General features: G+C 37.9%; 2 protein-coding genes and 1 long non-coding RNA gene across 3 annotated transcripts; all 3 read left to right on the top strand.

Annotated features, from left to right (window-relative positions):
- Positions 1 to 210: 210 nt before the first annotated feature.
- Positions 211 to 2,400, top strand: LOC142167409 (uncharacterized). The gene is made up of 2 exons (XR_012697538.1): positions 211 to 355; positions 621 to 2,400. It is a non-coding gene; the product is annotated as an uncharacterized LOC142167409 (long non-coding RNA).
- Positions 2,401 to 2,927: 527 nt separating this feature from the next.
- On the top strand, positions 2,928 to 3,509 carry LOC142167024 (uncharacterized). Its single transcript, XM_075227175.1, has one exon. It carries the CDS (start codon positions 2,928 to 2,930, stop codon positions 3,507 to 3,509), a length of 582 nt encoding a protein of 193 aa, XP_075083276.1.
- A 3,932-nt stretch (positions 3,510 to 7,441) lies between these two features.
- LOC142167023 (putative mitochondrial protein AtMg00240) lies at positions 7,442 to 7,967 on the top strand. Its single transcript, XM_075227174.1, has 2 exons — positions 7,442 to 7,837; positions 7,929 to 7,967. Exons 1-2 carry the CDS (start codon positions 7,442 to 7,444, stop codon positions 7,965 to 7,967), a joined length of 435 nt encoding a protein of 144 aa, XP_075083275.1.
- Positions 7,968 to 17,348: the final 9,381 nt, after the last annotated feature.

Raw genomic sequence — 17,348 nt, 5'->3', positions numbered from 1 at the left:
TCACTCTTTAGCAATGCTCTGTTTCTAATTTGTACTATTATAAATTGGGTTTTTGACATCGACTAATGATATCTTCTAGGGGAGCTTTGTCGGAAGAGATTGAGACATTGGTCCATAGACACCCAAGCAAGCTCTCTGTAGGTTCTCCCCTATCCACTATATTTTCTAACTTTTTTTTGGAAAATTAAAACTAGACAAACATGCATCGCCTCTAAACATCGCATCTTCATTCATTTTTATGCAGATCGAGATATTTACTAGTCAAAACAGAGGGTATCGTGCAGAGACGGCTGTAGTTACTTATTGACGGAATAGGAAAGACTGCGTTGACAAGTAAAAGCTCAGAATCCTTATTGTAAGTTTACTTTCTCTGATCCATTATCTGCTTCATCATGTTCAGTAAAATGGAAATATAAGGTATAATATCTCTCATGGGCACTACTTAAGACATTTTTCCTTGTAAAGATGGTAGCCTTGTGAGGAAAAAGAAGAGAGGGGAAATAGATGGTTTCTACTTTCTAGTGTTATTTCTAAAAAAGACTTTGGTTTAGTCTTTAGAGCTATAAAATTCAGATTGGTCATTGCTGGTGTTTTTGACAGTTAGATTTCTTGTATTCCAGAGTTTTGGGCAGCATAGGAGGGAGCTCATAACTACATAGCTTGCATTGCGGATTCTTTCCATTTTAAGTGAAGAGGAATTCTTATCCAGTACATACCCACTTAATTTGAATAACACCCTTGATAAGCTTGTCATAAAGGTAAAATCCCAAATTTCTCGGAGTTAAATAATGTGGTAAATCGAATGCATATTTATAATCTATATTGAAGTTGTAATGATCAGAATATTGAACCCTTTAAGTTGAACAGGATCTCTATTTGCATTCATCCCCTTTTCAAATTGTTACTTAATCTTGAGGTTCTTTCATTGTGAACAACTGCTGATGTTGCTGTGATTTGTGCCCCTCTGCCCCCAATTTACTAAACGTTTTGGCTTGGAAATTCTCAACTACCGTTACTGAATATTCCGATCAATACAAAGTCTTTCTTATTGGTAAAGACAGATTGACCTTTCACACAGGCTCGTAGAGAGAGCTTGTTGTAACATCATTGATTTTCCTGTTTTGCCCAACACCTACAAATATCTTTCTAAAATTAATTTACTGCAGATTGATGGTTGTAAGAGGAATCTAGGTGAAATTCGGTAAATAAATACATGGTCAGATTCTGAAGAAGATATATCATATACACCTTTCATTTCTTAAGAACTTGTAAAGATCTATGGGAGTTGTGGTGCACTTGAGCCACGTCTGCTCATTATCCTCATTCTTAGTGATCCTTGTAGTGATCACTAAGTTGATGCTTATTTAGTTATTTCCAAGGTGCTTATAATTGTCTCCCTTTTGAGTTGCCAATGATTTACAACCTACTTGAATCCTTTTGCAGCCTACAAGGAAGCTACACTAGGAAATATACCAACTGTTGCGTGTTATGAAACTGATATCAAACCCTGAGATATTATCTTTTTCATTTCTCCCCATTTTTTGCCCTCAAATCTTAAGAGGCTTCTGCATCTACCCGGTTTCCTCCTAAGCGAAACTAACATCACATGTAACTCCGTAGTGTTTCTGCCAATTACTAATTTGTTTTTAATGTTTGTTACTCTGGAACTAGTATATCCTTAGATAAGTGATAAAAATGGTAGTTTTTCTTATGTTCACATCCGGTGTCTTTTATCTTTGTGACTGGTGAAACTGGAATTGTAAAGTACTTTGGTTTTGGCTTTCTCTACAAAGAAGGTTGTTTGCAAGTGCTCGGGGAGCTACTTTGATTTAGGTATCTCTCTCTCTCTCTTTTCATGTGGATTATTTGGCTCCTTTCCATTACATCCAATCTATAGTTACTCTCATAGAAGTTGAGCTGAATTACATCTGTCTTGTCCAAGATCCAAAGGTACAAACAAACTTATTCATGGTGTAGCTTTTTTACTTTATTATCTCGCCAAGTTGATACTATACAATAGGCTTATTGTACCTTTGTTCCTAATATGGATACATGTGGGTGTCTATATGCTTTTCAAGAATTTGAAGTCCTTTTATTAATTTTTTTATATTATTCTTTTTACAGATCATGAATTATGTCTGAAGATCTTGTCATAAGAGTAAGTGCTGAGCAAGTATAAGCAATTGAAATGTTAAAAGAACAAGTTGAAGAATTAGAGAGACCTACTGTTGTGTTAGTATTTGTTTAGAAATGTTCTCATTTGTACATGCCACAATTCTATCTCTTTATTAGGCATTTATTGGAAGATTGTTATGCTTTGGATGGGTATATTTTTTGGTAATGTTATGCTTCTGTATTTGTAATTGACCATAAACTTTTATGATTATTAATTGTTTTATATATTTTGGATGTATTTAAAATTTAATGAATTGGTTGTAATTTCGGTTGTTCATGCAAGATTGTGACAATTAGTCCACGGAAAACTTCATTGCTAACATAATTTTTAACGAAGGGATTTGTTATAGTAATAAAAGGGTTTTATAGACCAGATTAATAATTAACGAAGGAAAATTTGGTCGTTAAAATGAGGCATAACGACCGGATTTTATATCGCCGCTAAAGACTCTTCAACGTCCGTATTGAAATCCGGTCGCAAACTTTTAACGTCGGGGACATCAACGACCGGTGATGACCAAATCTTTTACGGACGTTATTGGTTAATAGCGACCGGATTGGTACTTTTAACGACCATAATTTCCTTCGCTAAAGATCTATTTTCTTGCAGTGTTACCTACTATAGTGTGCGTGTGTTCTATAGGAACTAATAGAGAACCTGGTTCTCTATATAGTTTGACGGACCCTTAAATTCTATCAATTGGTATCAGAGCAGGTTCTTTCTATTAGGCTAACACCTAAAAAGGACCTCAATGGCTACTTCACCAAACTTTAAAGAAGGTCAATCTATCTACAGGCCACCAAGATTCAGTGGCCAATACTATGGATGGTGGAAGACAAGGATGCACGACTTCATCATGGTTGAAGACTCAGAGCTCTGGGATGTCATCTGCGATGGACCCTTCGTCCCTACAAAAACTAGTGGTGACCCATCAGTAACAGTTCCCAAAACAATAAAAGAATTCAATGATGTTGATCGTAAGGCCATAGAGAAGAACTTTCGAGCAAAGAAAATTCTTGTCTGTGGTATTGGTCCTGATGAATATGAAAGGATTTCAGCATGCCAATCTGCTAAGGAGATCTGGGAAGCTCTCCAAACAGCTCATGAAGGGACAACCCAAGTTAAGCAATCAAAGATTGACATGCTTACCATAGAATACGAGCTTTTCAGGATGAAAGACGATGAGTCCATCCAGGACATGCATACTCGGTTCACCTCCATCATCAATGAGCTTCATTCTCTGGGAGATATCATTCCATGGAACAAACTTGTCAGGAAAATACTCAGTGTTTTACCCAGTTCCTGGGAAAGCAAAGTGAATGCTATCACATAGGAAAAGGATTTGCAGAAGCTAACCATTGATGAACCTGTTGGTAATCTAAAAACTTATAAAAAGAAGAAGAAGAAGAAGAAGAAGAAGAAGAAGAAGAAGAAGAAGAAGAAGAAGAAGAAGAAGAAGAAGAAGAAGAAGAAGAAGAAGAAGAAGAAGAAGGATAATGAGAGAAGAGATCCCAAAAAGGAGAAGAACCTGGTCCTCAAGATGGACAACAATGATTCAGGTGGTGAGGATGCTGATATGGCTTACCTGACAAAAAGATTCTAGAAATTGGTTTGCAAAAATGGAGGCATTCCAAAAAGGGGCAGCTCTAGCAAGCCAAAAGGTTATGACCTATGTCATAAGTGTGGTAAGCTAGGACATTCCATCAAGGATTGTCCTCTCCTCAAGCAAAATCAATACAAACACAACACAGACAAAGCAACTAAGAGGAACCCGGTTCCTGACAAACGTTTCAAGAGGAAAAATGCCACTGATAATGTTGTAAAACAAGCTCTTGCTGCATGGGGAGACTCTTCCAGCGAATCTGAAGAAGATGATGATCAAGGTGACAACACCATGATGGCACTGGAAAGTGAAGAAGCTGAGTATGACTCTATCTTTTCCTTGATGGCATAATGAAGATGACGACGATGATGATGAGGTAAACTTTCTAGATGTTCAAAGAAATCTGAAGTCTTACTCTCCTAAAAAACTAATGTCCTTGGAAAATATTTTAATTGATGCTTATCACAGTCTTATAAATAATAAAAATGCATTAACTGTAGAACTAGAAGACATAGAACATGAGAGAGATGATCTAGTGGTTGTTGTGGTCGATCTAAAAGAGACTATTGCGTGTGTTAAAAAGGAGAAAGAAGCTTTAATTGAAAAGGTTGCTAACATAGAGCATGGGAGAGATGACCTATTAGTAGTAGTTGTAGATATGAAGGATATAATTGAGGAACTAAAATGAGAAGGTAGGCATGATATTCTTCAAAAGAGAAAGGAAGTTGCGGATGAAACACATCTTAGGCTTGAAGATGAGATAAAATCAGTGAAATCTATTTTGTGTGTTGAACTCGAGAAAATCAAACAACTTCAGGAATAACTAGGTAGAGTCAAGAGTAATCTTGAAAAATTGCTCAAGTGGACCTGCTCCTCTGAAGCTATAACTGTCATACACGAACAATGGGGGAAACAGGTAGGGAATCAGGTTTCAAAGGGAAAAAAACTCCCTACAACCCTCATAGCAAGTACGTTACTATACCTGACAACTGGCTCTGCACTCACAGTGGTAACACTGGGCACTTTAAGTAAACTTATAAGGCCAAGTTTCAGCCTCAACAGAAAAATAAAGTTTTTGCTAAAAAGGTAATTATTGTTAGAGAACCTGGTCCCTCATATAAAAGACGTATGATATTTTCTTGGACCAAAAGAACCATCATTCATCCCTTTCCTCATTACAAGGGACCCAAACTTGTTTTGGTTCCTAAGTATAACATTTAATTTCAATGTGCAGGGAACAGTGAATGGGAGCAACCAACAATGGTACATGGATAGTGGTTGCTCAAAACACATGACTAGAAGTACAAACGATTTCCTTTCACTGAAGGCCCTGCAAGGAGGAAGTGTATCCGTTGGAAATAGCAGGAAGAGATACATTCTGGGAGTTGGAAGGATTTAGAAGTCTCTCTCACTCTATTGAAAATGTGTACTATGTGAACAGATTGAAGTACAACTTGCTAAGTGTTTCCCAAATCTGTGACAAGGGAAACAAAGTGGAATTGTGTCAATGATATACACAGTCACTAATCTTGTGATTGGTGAAGTGGTGTTAATGGCCAAAAGATACAAAAACATCTATGTTGCTGACTTTGAATCTCTGCAAAATAGAGATCTCAGTTGTCTGAGTGCTATGGATGATGATGCTGAACTATGGCACCGAAGATTGGGTCATGCAACAAGCTTTATGCTGCTGAACAAGTTGGTCAAGAAGGACCTGGTTCGTGGCCTGCCTAACTCAAGCTTCAAGAATCACAAAGTTTATGATGCATGTGTAAAAGGAAAGCAAGTCAGATCTTCGTTCAAGCTCAAAAAGGAAGTCAGCACCTCAAGGCCACTTGATCTCCTTCATATGGATCTATGTGGACCTATGAGAGTGCCAAGTAGAGGAGGAAAGAATTACATCTTTGTTATTGTGGATGACTATTCCAGATTCACCTGGACTCTGTTTCTCAGATCCAAGGATGAAATATTTGAAGTATTTGTTGCATTTGTAAAAAGGATCCAAGTGAAGATGAGACATAATGTTGTGAGTATAAGATCAGATCATGGTACAGAATTTGACAATGAAAAGTTCGACGAGTTCTGTGCTGAAAATGGGATAAGTCACAGCTTTTCAGCTTCAAGAACACCTCAACAAAACGGTGTCGTGGAGAGGAAAAATAAGACTCTTGAGGACATGGCTAGGACAATGTTGATTGATAGTGGTGTTGCAAAAGTTCTGGGCAGAGGCAGTCAACACTGCCTGTTACTGAGTGAACAGGTTCATGATCAGGTCCCTCCTGAACAAAACCCTGTATGAACTGCTGAATGGGAGAAAACCTAAGCTAACACACTTGAAGACATTTGGTTGTAAATGCTTTGTTCTCAACAATGGTAAGAATTCTCTGGGAAAGTTTGATGCCAAGAGTGATGAAGGAATATTTCTTGGATATTCATCACAAAGCAAAGCCTACAAGGTATACAACAAAAGAACTCAATGTATTGAGGAAAGCATACATATGATCTTTGACGAAGCACAACACCCTCTTGGAAAAACTGCACATGATAAGGCTGATCAAGATGGAGAGTTATCAAATATCCCATGTTAAGTTATTGACATGGAAAATGGAAATACCGATATGATGAGTCGGGTCAAGGATTCAAATAACAATGGCACAGCTGAATCTCCAGTTGACATTGAGGAACCCGATTCCACAATCACAACAACTGAAGCTGAAAATAGAGTTGCCGATGCAGTTCAAGGGACCCCACATGCAAAGAGAGAATCACATTCAGAAATATCTGGACCATCCCACAACAAGGTTCAGGTGTCTAACTGGAAACACAAAAGTTCACATCCTCTGGATAATGTGATCACTCCTCTTGATTCAAGAATTCAAACCAGATCAAAGGCAAGAAACACGCTTGCCTTATCAATTTTTCTCTCTCAAATTGAGCCCAAGAATATCAAGGAAGCATTAAAAGATGCTGATTGGATTACAACTATGCAAGAAGAACTCCATCAATTTAAGAGGAACAGTGTATGGAACATGGTTCCACCACCTGCTAACAGAACTGTTATAGGAACCAGGTAGGTATTCAGAAACAAATTTGATGAGTCTGGAAACACAACCAGAAACAAGGCAAGGCTGGTAGTTCAAGGTTACAATCAGGAAGAAGGGATTGACTATGATGAAACATTTTCTCCAGTTGCTCGAATGAAGGCAATCAGAACCCTCATTGCATTTGTGTCTCATATGGAATTCAAATTGTTCCAAATAGATGTCAAAAGTACATTTCTAAATAGCTTTCTAAAAGAAGAAGTCTTTGTCAAGCAACCTCCTGGATTTGAGAATCATGAACATCCTGAGCATATTTAAAAACTTGACAAGGCACTATATGGGATAAAGCATGCTCCGCATGCTTGGTATGAAAGATTGTCCAAATTTCTTCTAGAAAATGGCTTTACAAGAGGAAAAATTGACAACACCTTATTTTTCAAGAAATGAGGGAGGAACATGCTCATTGTGCAAGTCTATGTTGATGACATCATCTTTGGAGCAACAAACGATTCATTGTGTGAGGAATTTGCAAAACTCATGAGAAGTGAGTTCAAGATGAGCATGATGGGGTAATTGAATTTCTTCTTGGGTCTACAAGTCAGGAAAACTCCTCGGGGCACAATGATAAGTCGGCAAAAGTACATCAAAGAGCTTTTGAAGAGATTTGAGATGGAAAGTTCAAAGATCATTGATACACCCATTGCCACTGCCACTCTCCCGGATATGGATGAACCTGGTTCTATTGTAAACGAGACTATGTATAGAGGCATTATTGGGTCACTTCTGTATCTCACAACAAGTAGACCAAACATTGTTTTCAGTGTGGGACTCTGTGCCAGGTTTCAATCCAATCTAAAGAAGTCTCATCTGAAGGCTATAAAGAGAATTCTGAGGTATCTCAAAGGAACGCAGGACCTGGTTATCTACTATCCCTCAGGAGATAACTTTGACTTGATAGGGTATGCTGATACTAACTATGTTGGTTATCTGGTGGATAGGAAAAGCACTTCTGGTATGGTACATTTTCTAGATTGGTGTCTAATCTCATGGAGGACAAGAAAACAAAACTTAGTGGCCCTTTCAACTGCTGAAGTTGAGTATGTGGCAGTTGCCTCTTGCTGTGCTCAACTGTCAGTGTATTTTCTGATTGTGTGCCCTTACTATGTGATAAGTAGGGATTTTGACTACTTATTTGAACTCTTTTACTTTAGGTTTAGCTCAAAAATGCTTAAAGGTATTCCCGAAAACTGATAAAATGTGCTTACTTGCACAAGTATTGAAAAAAGAGCCAAAATGATGAAATTCAACTCAAGAAGGAGTATTTTTGGACAAGGACTAAATCCAAGCAAAAAGAGCAAAGTGCGGACCGCACAATATTGAGTGCGGCTGCAAACTATGAAGGACCACACAATTATTGTGTGGCCGCAGAAGATGAGGTTCATAGAGATGGAGTTATGAGTCCATGAACAAGTGCGGACCACACTATTATTATGTGGCCGCAGAATACAAGAGTGCGTTGCACTCAGAAATGTGTGGTCCGCAGAAGTCCCTCTTGTCAAGCTCATATTCAAGAGTGCGGCCGCACTCAGAAATGTGCGGTTTGTAGAATCTGAAGACATGCTGCCGCAACCCAGAATTGTGCAGCCGCAGAAGTCCATCGTGTCAAGCCTAGCTTCAAAGTGCGGACCGCACACAGAATTGTGCGGCCGCAGAACCTCCTCAGGGGCAATTTTGTCCGATAATTTCAGTTGTGTATAAATAGTTCTTTTTGTCAAATTTAGGTTAAGTTTTGAACTCCAGAAAGTAGATAGTCGTTTTTCCTTTACTGCTTTGGGAAACTTTGTATTAGTTTATCATTTTAACATTGGATTTTCATCCCTTTATCATCTATTATGAGGTTAATATTATTTTCTTCCTTAGTTTCTTAATTTTTGCCTATGAGTAGCTAAATCTCTAGACTCTAGCTAGGGTTGTCATCCAAACCTAGTGTGGGTATCTAATGGGTGTTTGATTTAGGGTTCGTTTAAGGTTGGGTGTATGATATTTAGCCTAATTCTTGCTTGAATTTAGGAATTAACGGTTGCAAACATTGATTCATGCCTAATTGACTTAGTCTCTACTTGAGAAAGAGAGACTAAGTCTAGAAAAACTTGGCTAACAAGAAATTGGGACGAACTCAAAAAATTGATAGCCTCAATTAAAGGGTTGAATCTAGAGATAGTAAGACCCGACTTAAGCATATATTAACAGTTTTATGAATTACCCATTTGGACTTGAGAAAGCCAAAATGGGCAAAACCATTCTAACTACCGAGAGGTATCGAGTGGGTAATCGCATGTTGATTGCTATATTACACCCCGGCCAACGAAACATGCCCTAAAGCCCACAACCCGTTAGGTAACCACGTAGGTGGAAGTCACAGCCCTACATCTTTTATAAACTTGAAAAACAACCACACCAAAAATATTGTTCTATAGCTTTGCATTTACAAACAATAGCATAAATTTTAGAAGTACAAAGAAACAACCAAGTATGTGGAATTGCATTTTAGGCACGTCATACACCTAGTCTAAGTATATACCTAATCCAATATAAGTTCTCTGAGGAATCGATCCCGACTCAAAGTTGGGTAATTATAATTCCATCGACCGTTTCATAATTCCAATCAGTGGTGTGAATTTGGGCGACACCAATTTTTGGCTCCGTTGCCGGGGAGCTAAAAAAGGATTTAGCTATATATTTCATTTTGTGTGTGACTTGTCTTCTTTTCCTTCCGAGTTACTAACCTTTTTGTGAATCGATTGTAGGTACAAAAATGGCTCTCAATAATGATCTCGGAAACTTGCCTTTGGGGGAGGAAGTGGACGATGACCAAGGTGATGAGGTTCCTCTTGAACCTCAAGCAAATAGGCGAGGCCGTCCGCCTCATGACAATATTACCGTCCCTCTCCCACCTCTATCAAGAGCGGCTCCACACCGGGTATTGCCAAATGAAGGATACGCAAGTGACATAGTCCCGCCCCGCATTAGGGCGGGAAACTTTCAAATCACCAATGTTATGCTCGCATTGCTAGAGCAACGGGGATTCTTCACCGGGGCTCCGAGTCAAAATGCATACAAACACTTGAAGGGGTTTGTGGACACTTGCTGGGGGAGTAAACAGACCAACGTCTCCGAGGATGCTCTAAGGTTGAGTCTATTTCCCTTCTCTCTATGAGGGAAAGCCTTGGATTAGTTAGAAAGATTGCCAAACCATTCTACCCATACATGGGATGAATTGGCGGAAATATTCATTGCCAAGTTCTTTTCTCCCGGGCATATGGCTACTCTTCGAGACGAGATTATAGCATTAAAGCAAGAACCCAATGAGCCTTTGCACGAGATTTGGGAGAGGTACTGTACTATGGTGAAAGAGTGCCCGAATAATGACATGACTGAGGCTATGATTCAACAAACCTTCTACAGGGGGATCAATACTACCAATCAATGCATGGTCAACCAACTTGCCGGTGGGAATTTCATGAAAACACCATATGCCGACGCTTGTGAGATTTTAGATGAAATGGAGGATACTTCATCGGCATGGCAAAGTAGAGCTAATGTTTCTCAAGGTGATCCAAATGTGATTCACCTACACAAAGAATTGCATGATCATGGGAAAACAACTGCCGAGTTGACCACAACAATGAATCAATTAGCCACAGCTCAACTTCAACAAGTTCAAGGTCCTAAGCAAGTAAATGCAATGGAAGGTGTCAACATGATGGTGAACAAGCGAAGGCAAAAGGGTCAACAAGTGCAAAACCTTGTGGAACAATTTGTGCAAGATGATAGTGGGTTTGACCAAGACGAATCATACAATGAGCAAGAGGAAGAAGTGAAATATGTGAATAACTACCAAGGGCAAAGTAACAACTCTCAAGGCCCGAATCAACAACAATGGCGATATCAAGGAAATCAAGGAAATTTGAACAATCAAAACCACTAAGGCAATTGGAGTGGTGGTAACAACAATCAAAATAATTGGAACAATAACAATAATTAAGGAAATTGGAATAATCAAGGCAACCAAGGAAATTGGGGTGGCAACAATCAAGGATATTGGGGAGGCAACAACCAAGGGGTTTGAATAATAACCAAGGGAATCGGGGGTTGGGCTTTCAAAGGCCCTCTGATGTATTAACAACCAAGCAACCTGCCTCCTTATCCATTTCATGGTTCTATCTCTTCCAAAAATGATATGTGACGGATTGAAAATATGTTCAAACAAATGATGGAGAAAAATGTCAACTCTGATGCTCAACTAGCCTCTCACAATACTTCAATCCGCAATTTGGAGGTTCAATTAGGGCAAATCTCGCAAGCTTTAAACACTCGTCCTAAGGGGGCACTACCTAGTGACACAGTGGTGAACCCGAAGGGTGGGAACAACAAGGGACATACCATGGCCATAACCATAATGGGTGGAAAATGTGGGTAGGCAATAGCCTCAAACCAAAGAAGAATTGTGGATGATGATATAGTGATTCAAGAAGATGAAATTCCAAAAAAAGTGGTTCAAGCTAATGAAGAAGTGAGAATTTATATTGATGAAAATGTGGAGGAGACTCAAGAAGAAGTGAACCCGTCTAGGGAACACGTGATTGACATACCGGAACCGGTAGTGCCAAAGGCCAATGCACCAATGCCAAGGCCTCCTACTTCATACCCTCAAAGGCTCGCCAAGCAAAATAGCGAGAACTAATTCAAGAAGTTTATTGACATGATGAACAGCTTATACATTAATGTTCCATTGGTTGAGGTGTTGGAACAAATGCCCGGCTATGCAAAGTTCATGAAGGATTTGGTGACAAAGAAAAGATCAATGAATTGTGAGACTATCAAGATGACACATCAAGTGAGTGCTATTGTACACTCAATGGCTCCGAAATTGGAAGATCCCGGCGTTTTCACAATCCCTTGCACTATTGGGAGCACTGACTTTGCCAAAGTTCTATGTGATTTAGGGGCGAATATCAACTTGATGTCGTACTCGGTGTTCAAAACTTTGGAAATTGGGAAACCAAGACCCACATCTATGAGGTTACAAATGGCGGATCGTACTATGAAGAGACCATTGGGCATTATTGATGATGTGTTGGTTCGTGTTGATAAGCTCATCCTGACTTTATGATTCTTGATTGCGAAGTAGACTATGAGGTGTCTATTATCTTGGGTAGACCTTTCCTTGCTACGGGGAAGGCTCGTGTTGATGTGGAAATCGGTGAGCTCACCTTCCGGGTGGGCGATGACAAGGTGGTTTTCCATGTATGCAAATCTATGAGGCAACCAAATAGTAATGAAGTTTGGTCATTTGTGGACTTAGTGACCGAGGTGATTGTTGAGGATGCTAGTGCCATGAAGAATATTGATGATACTTTGGAGGCAGTATTGCTTAATCATGATGATGATGAGAAGGAAGGCTATGTGGATTGTGTAAATGCATTGCAAGGAATGGGGTCGTACACTTATGAACCTCGAAGATTGTCCTTAGATCTTGAGAACCGGAAGGCTCCTCCAACAAAGCCCTCAATCGAGGAGCCTCCCACTTTGGAGTTAAAGACATTACCTCCACATCTCAGGTTTGAATTTCTTGGGCCATGTTCTACTTTGCCGGTTATTCTTTCCTCTTGTTTGACTAACGTGCGGGTAGACTCTACTTTGGCAGTGCTACAAAAGAGGAAGAAAGCTATAGGATGGATATTGGCGGACATTTGGGGTATAATCCCCTCCTTTTGAATGCACAAGATTATTTTGGATGAGGATGCCAAACCCTCTGTTGAACATCAAAGAAGATTAAATGAAGCAATGCAAGAGGTGGTGAAGAAGGAGATCATAAAATGGTTGGATGCCGGGGTTGTTTACCCCATTTCTGATAGCTCGTGGACCTTTTCAGTGCAATGTGTCCCAAAGAAAGGGGGCATGGCTGTGGTCACAAATCACAAAAACAAGTTGATCTCCACAAGAACGGTAATCGGATGGAGAGTATGTATGGACTATCGAAAGCTCAACAAAGTCACACAGAAAGATCATTTCCCACTCCCATTCCTTGATCAAATGCTTGATAGGTTAGTCGGTCGAGCTTTCTATTGTTTCCTTGATGGATATTCCGGATACAATCAAATTCTTATTGCCCCGGAGGACCAAGAGAAGATTACTTTCACTTGTCCCTATGGTACTTTTGCATTCTCGCGAATGTCATTTGGGTTATGCAATGCACCGGCGACATGGTGGAGGATTTTTTTAAGGTCTTCATGGATGACTTTTTCGTAGTCGAAAATTCTTTTGATGATTGCTTGAACAACTTGGATAAGGTCTTGGCAAGATGTAAGGAGAAAAACTTGGTTTTGAATTGGGAGAAATGTCACTTTATGGTCGAGGAAGGCATTGTCCTCGGCCACAAAATTTCAAAGCATGGTATTGAGGCCGACAAGGCCAAAATAGAGGTGATCTCTAAACTAACACTCCCTACATCCGTGAAGGAAGTGAGGAGCTTCTTTGGTTATGCGGGGTTCTATCGCCGATTCATCAAGAATTTTTCCAAAGTGGTGAACCCCTTGTGTAAACTATTGGAGAAGGATGTCGAGTTCCATTTCAACGAGGACCGTATGAAGGCATTCAAATTGCTCAAGTTCAAATTGACTACTACTCATATTATCACCTCACCGGATTGGAGCTTGCCTTTCGAGCTCATGTGTGATGCAAGTAATGTGGCGGTTGGAATAGTTTTGGGGTAACGTATCAACAAAATCTTCCATCCGATATACTATGCTAGCAAGACCATGAATGATGCCCAAGTCAACTACACAGTGACTGAAAAAAAGCTACTTGCTATTGTCTTTGTTATGGAGAAGTTCCGCCCGTAATTGATGGGTACAAAGGTGATTGTCCACACCGATCATGTGGCGCTTTGGTACTTAATGAGAAAAAAATATTCAAAGGCAAGGTTAATGCGGTGGGTGCTTCTATTGCAAGAGTTTGATCGAGAGATTCAAGACCGAAAGGCTAGTGAAAACCAAGTGGCGGACCACTTGTCTCGTTTGGAGGAGGAGGGGAGGCCACATGACGGCCTTGAGATAAATGATTCCTTCCCCGACGAGCAACTTCTAGCCATTTCAATTACCAGGATGCCATGGTTCCCCGACTTAGCAAATTATCTTGTGAGTGGTATTGTACCGAATGAGTTCTCTTCAAACCAAAGGAAGAAGCTCAAACGGGATTGCCTTGACTATTATTGGGATGAGTCGTATCTCTTCCGGATTTGTACTGATGGTGTGATTCGATGATTTGTATCGGAGGAAGAACAAGTGAAAATTCTTGAGGCTTCCCATTATTCACCATGGTGGAGCTAGAACGGCAACAAAAGTATTGAGTTGTGGATTCTATTGGCCTACTCTTTATAAGGACATCAGCGGTCTCGTCAAGTGTTGAATGTCAAAGGGCCGGTGGGATTTCTAAGAAAAATGAGATGCCCCTCACCACCATCTTGGAGATTGACATTTTTGATGTGTGGGGCATTGATTTCATGGGTCCGTTCGTGAGCTCTTGTGGGAACACTTATATTTTGGTAGTTGTGGATTATGTGTCAAAGTGGATTGAAGCCGGGGCTTTATCCAACAATGAAGCTCGAAGTGTGGTGGCATTTTTGAAAAAGAACATCTTCACAAGATTCGGTACTCCAAGGGCCATTATTAGTGATGGGGGATCACACTTTTGCAACAAAACTTTTGATACCTTACTCACCAAGTATGGTGCCACTCACAAAGTTTCGACCCCCTATCATCCTCAAGAAAGCGGGCAAGTGGAAGTCTCGACCCCCGTTTGTTCCGTTATTTTTTGTTACTATAGTTATGTGCTATTATAGAATTTATATATATAATATAACATAACAAAAAAAATTGATTTCAAAAAAAATTTAGCTATTATAATGAAATATTATTATAAAGGATGTCTGTTAGTCTTTCACTATATCACATTTATTTCAAAACTTTGACCGCAAAGGTATTAGGGGAAAAGAAAAGGTCTTTAAGTCAATAACGAGAATACAATGCCTAATATTAAATTTAAACGGTTATTAATTGGGCGTTTGGACATAAGAATTGAAATTTTGGGGAAAAAAAAACATTCAAGTGGAAATGGTAATTAAAAATTAGAGTTGTATTTGGACATGAATATGCTTTTGGGTTGTTTTTGAATTTTTGTCAGTAATCTGAATTGAAAATTTTGAAAAATAGTTTTTTTTATGTTTTTCAATTTTTTGAAAAATTCTGAAATTCACCTTCAAGTGAAAATCAAAAATTTCATGGCCAAACACTGATTTCGAAAAAAGTAAAAAGAAAAATAGAAAAAAGGAATTTTATTTATGGGCAAACGGACCCTAAGTAACATCGTTTTCTTTGAATATATAAGCAGTTACAGTTTTCCTAGGTGTCCATCATTCAAGTTAATGGATACACGAAATATTGCACTATCAAAGAAGGAATATATTGAAGTAGTCACTTAATTAATTATCTAAATTTCGAAAACTCTAGATTCTTGACCCACGATTTTTCATTCAACAAGAAAACATTCGCCTTTTTCTTCTTTGCTATAACTACCATTAAAATAATCACTTCAAATAGCTCTAGGATCAGCTTTATTGACATTTTTTAAAGTAACTAAACCTCCAAGCGTGCAATTTTGCATCTGCATCATCTTCTAATAAACAATAAGTGGTATTAATAATATTTTAAAATATTCTTTGCTTGCTTTGGCTATTACTATCTTTCTATACAAATAATCAGGGTACTACTTTTTTTATTTCTCTCTATTTACACTCAACTTTTCTTGGTCATCCTACTGAATTATAAAATTAAGAAAATACAAGTGATCTTGGTTGATTCCCTCTGAAGTATATTCAGATCCATCTCTTTCCTTTTCCCCCTATTTCACAAGTTTGAGCCATATTATATAGGCGTGTCAATATTTTTCTTTCTCCACAAATATAAAAAAGAAGAATTAACTTAAATATTCATTCATTCAATCGCTTACACCAAAAAAAGCTAGCAGATGTATGATATTTATGTATAATATGCGTATAACCGTGTATAGTTAGCATATAATCTATATATACCAATTAGGAAAGGTAAATAATAAACTTAATTAAATGTATTTTTTCAACATTAGTTGTGGACTATATCGCGCGCTATGGAGAGAGTTCTTTTTCAGTTTAATATCTTACAAACCAAAAATGAGAATAGACATTTGTTTTAGGTTTAATTATAGAGCTTTTAATTTTTGATAAGAAGATACATATAATTCAAATCTACTACTACTAGGAATATGAAAGCTACATCTGTTGAAAAAAACTTAAACGCGTACTAGACAGTGGACGGATTATATGGATACTTTTCTTCCTTTAAAAACTGAAGCCAAAGTGCCCATCATTATTAGTTTACTAATTCAAATTCAAATAGCTTAATTAAGCAAAGTTTCTCTTCAATTCAATGATTTTTGAAAATTAAAATGATAATGGGGGCACATTACAATCTACTTCCAATATTTATGGCATTTGCTTGTTAATTCATAGAGAGATTGCTGTCATCTAATTTCCATGTAACGAACAAAATTAGAATGTACTTATTTTTTCAAGGTGAATTTAAATTATATATACGCCCCAACGACGTAAAGAACTTTAATTTTAAATTAACAATGTAATTTAACTTGACATTGTAACAAGTCACTTGTTTTATTCTTTGTTACTACTTACACTTATTATAAGCAATTATCTAAAGTTACCTATCATGCGAAATGATAATGTGAAAAAAAGTTGTCCTTAATTATAGAAGTTCAAATCTTGTATGATTTACATCATACCTTTATACCAGTGGTTGGTGATTATACCTCATTGGCTGTTCAAGTTCAAGTATCCATTGCCCTTTGACTTATCCACGGCTGCCCAAACAATTATAGGTACAGTAAAACCTCTATATAACAATCTCATTTGTTTCGATATTTTTTGATTGCTATAGTGAAATGTTGTTATAGAGAACATATTATAACATAATATGAAGAATAGTATACGTTCCAAAGAAAACTTAGCTACTATAGGTACAACAAAACCTCTCTATAATAGTTTCATTTGTTCTAATATTTTTTTGTTGCTATAGTGAAATGGTATTATAGAGAAAATATTATAATATAATATGAAGAATAGTACTTGGCTACTATAGCGAATTATTATTATAGAGGAGGGTTGTTAGGGCATCTCCAACCTTCACTCAAAATCTTTACTCCAAAATAGAGTAACTCCAAAATGGAGTAAACTAACTCCAACCATTACTCCATTTTTTACTCCAAAAAAGAAGATTCCTTTTTATATTTCTCTCCCTCTTCTATATTATATTATTATCTTTTATTTAAATATTATTTCTTATTTCCATTAAACAAATCCTTTTTTTTTCTTTTTTACATATTCATCCCATATAATTCATATTTCTTTCTTATATAA

This window comes from Nicotiana tabacum, chromosome 12 (genome assembly GCF_000715075.1).
Source record: "Nicotiana tabacum cultivar K326 chromosome 12, ASM71507v2, whole genome shotgun sequence".
Lineage (NCBI taxonomy): Eukaryota > Viridiplantae > Streptophyta > Magnoliopsida > Solanales > Solanaceae > Nicotiana > Nicotiana tabacum.
This window is presented reverse-complemented; position numbering and strand designations above follow the sequence as displayed.

Bases quoted from the DNA above. Each gene is read 5' to 3' on its own strand.
- LOC142167023 (XM_075227174.1), top strand. From the start codon at position 7,442: ATGATAAGTCGGCAAAAGTACATCAAAGAGCTTTTGAAGAGATTTGAG. The intron at 7,838-7,928 runs GTACATTTTCTA...AGTATGTGGCAG, and splicing joins GGAAAAGCACTTCTGGTATG to TTGCCTCTTGCTGTGCTCAA.
- LOC142167024 (XM_075227175.1), top strand. From the start codon at position 2,928: ATGGCTACTTCACCAAACTTTAAAGAAGGTCAATCTATCTACAGGCCA.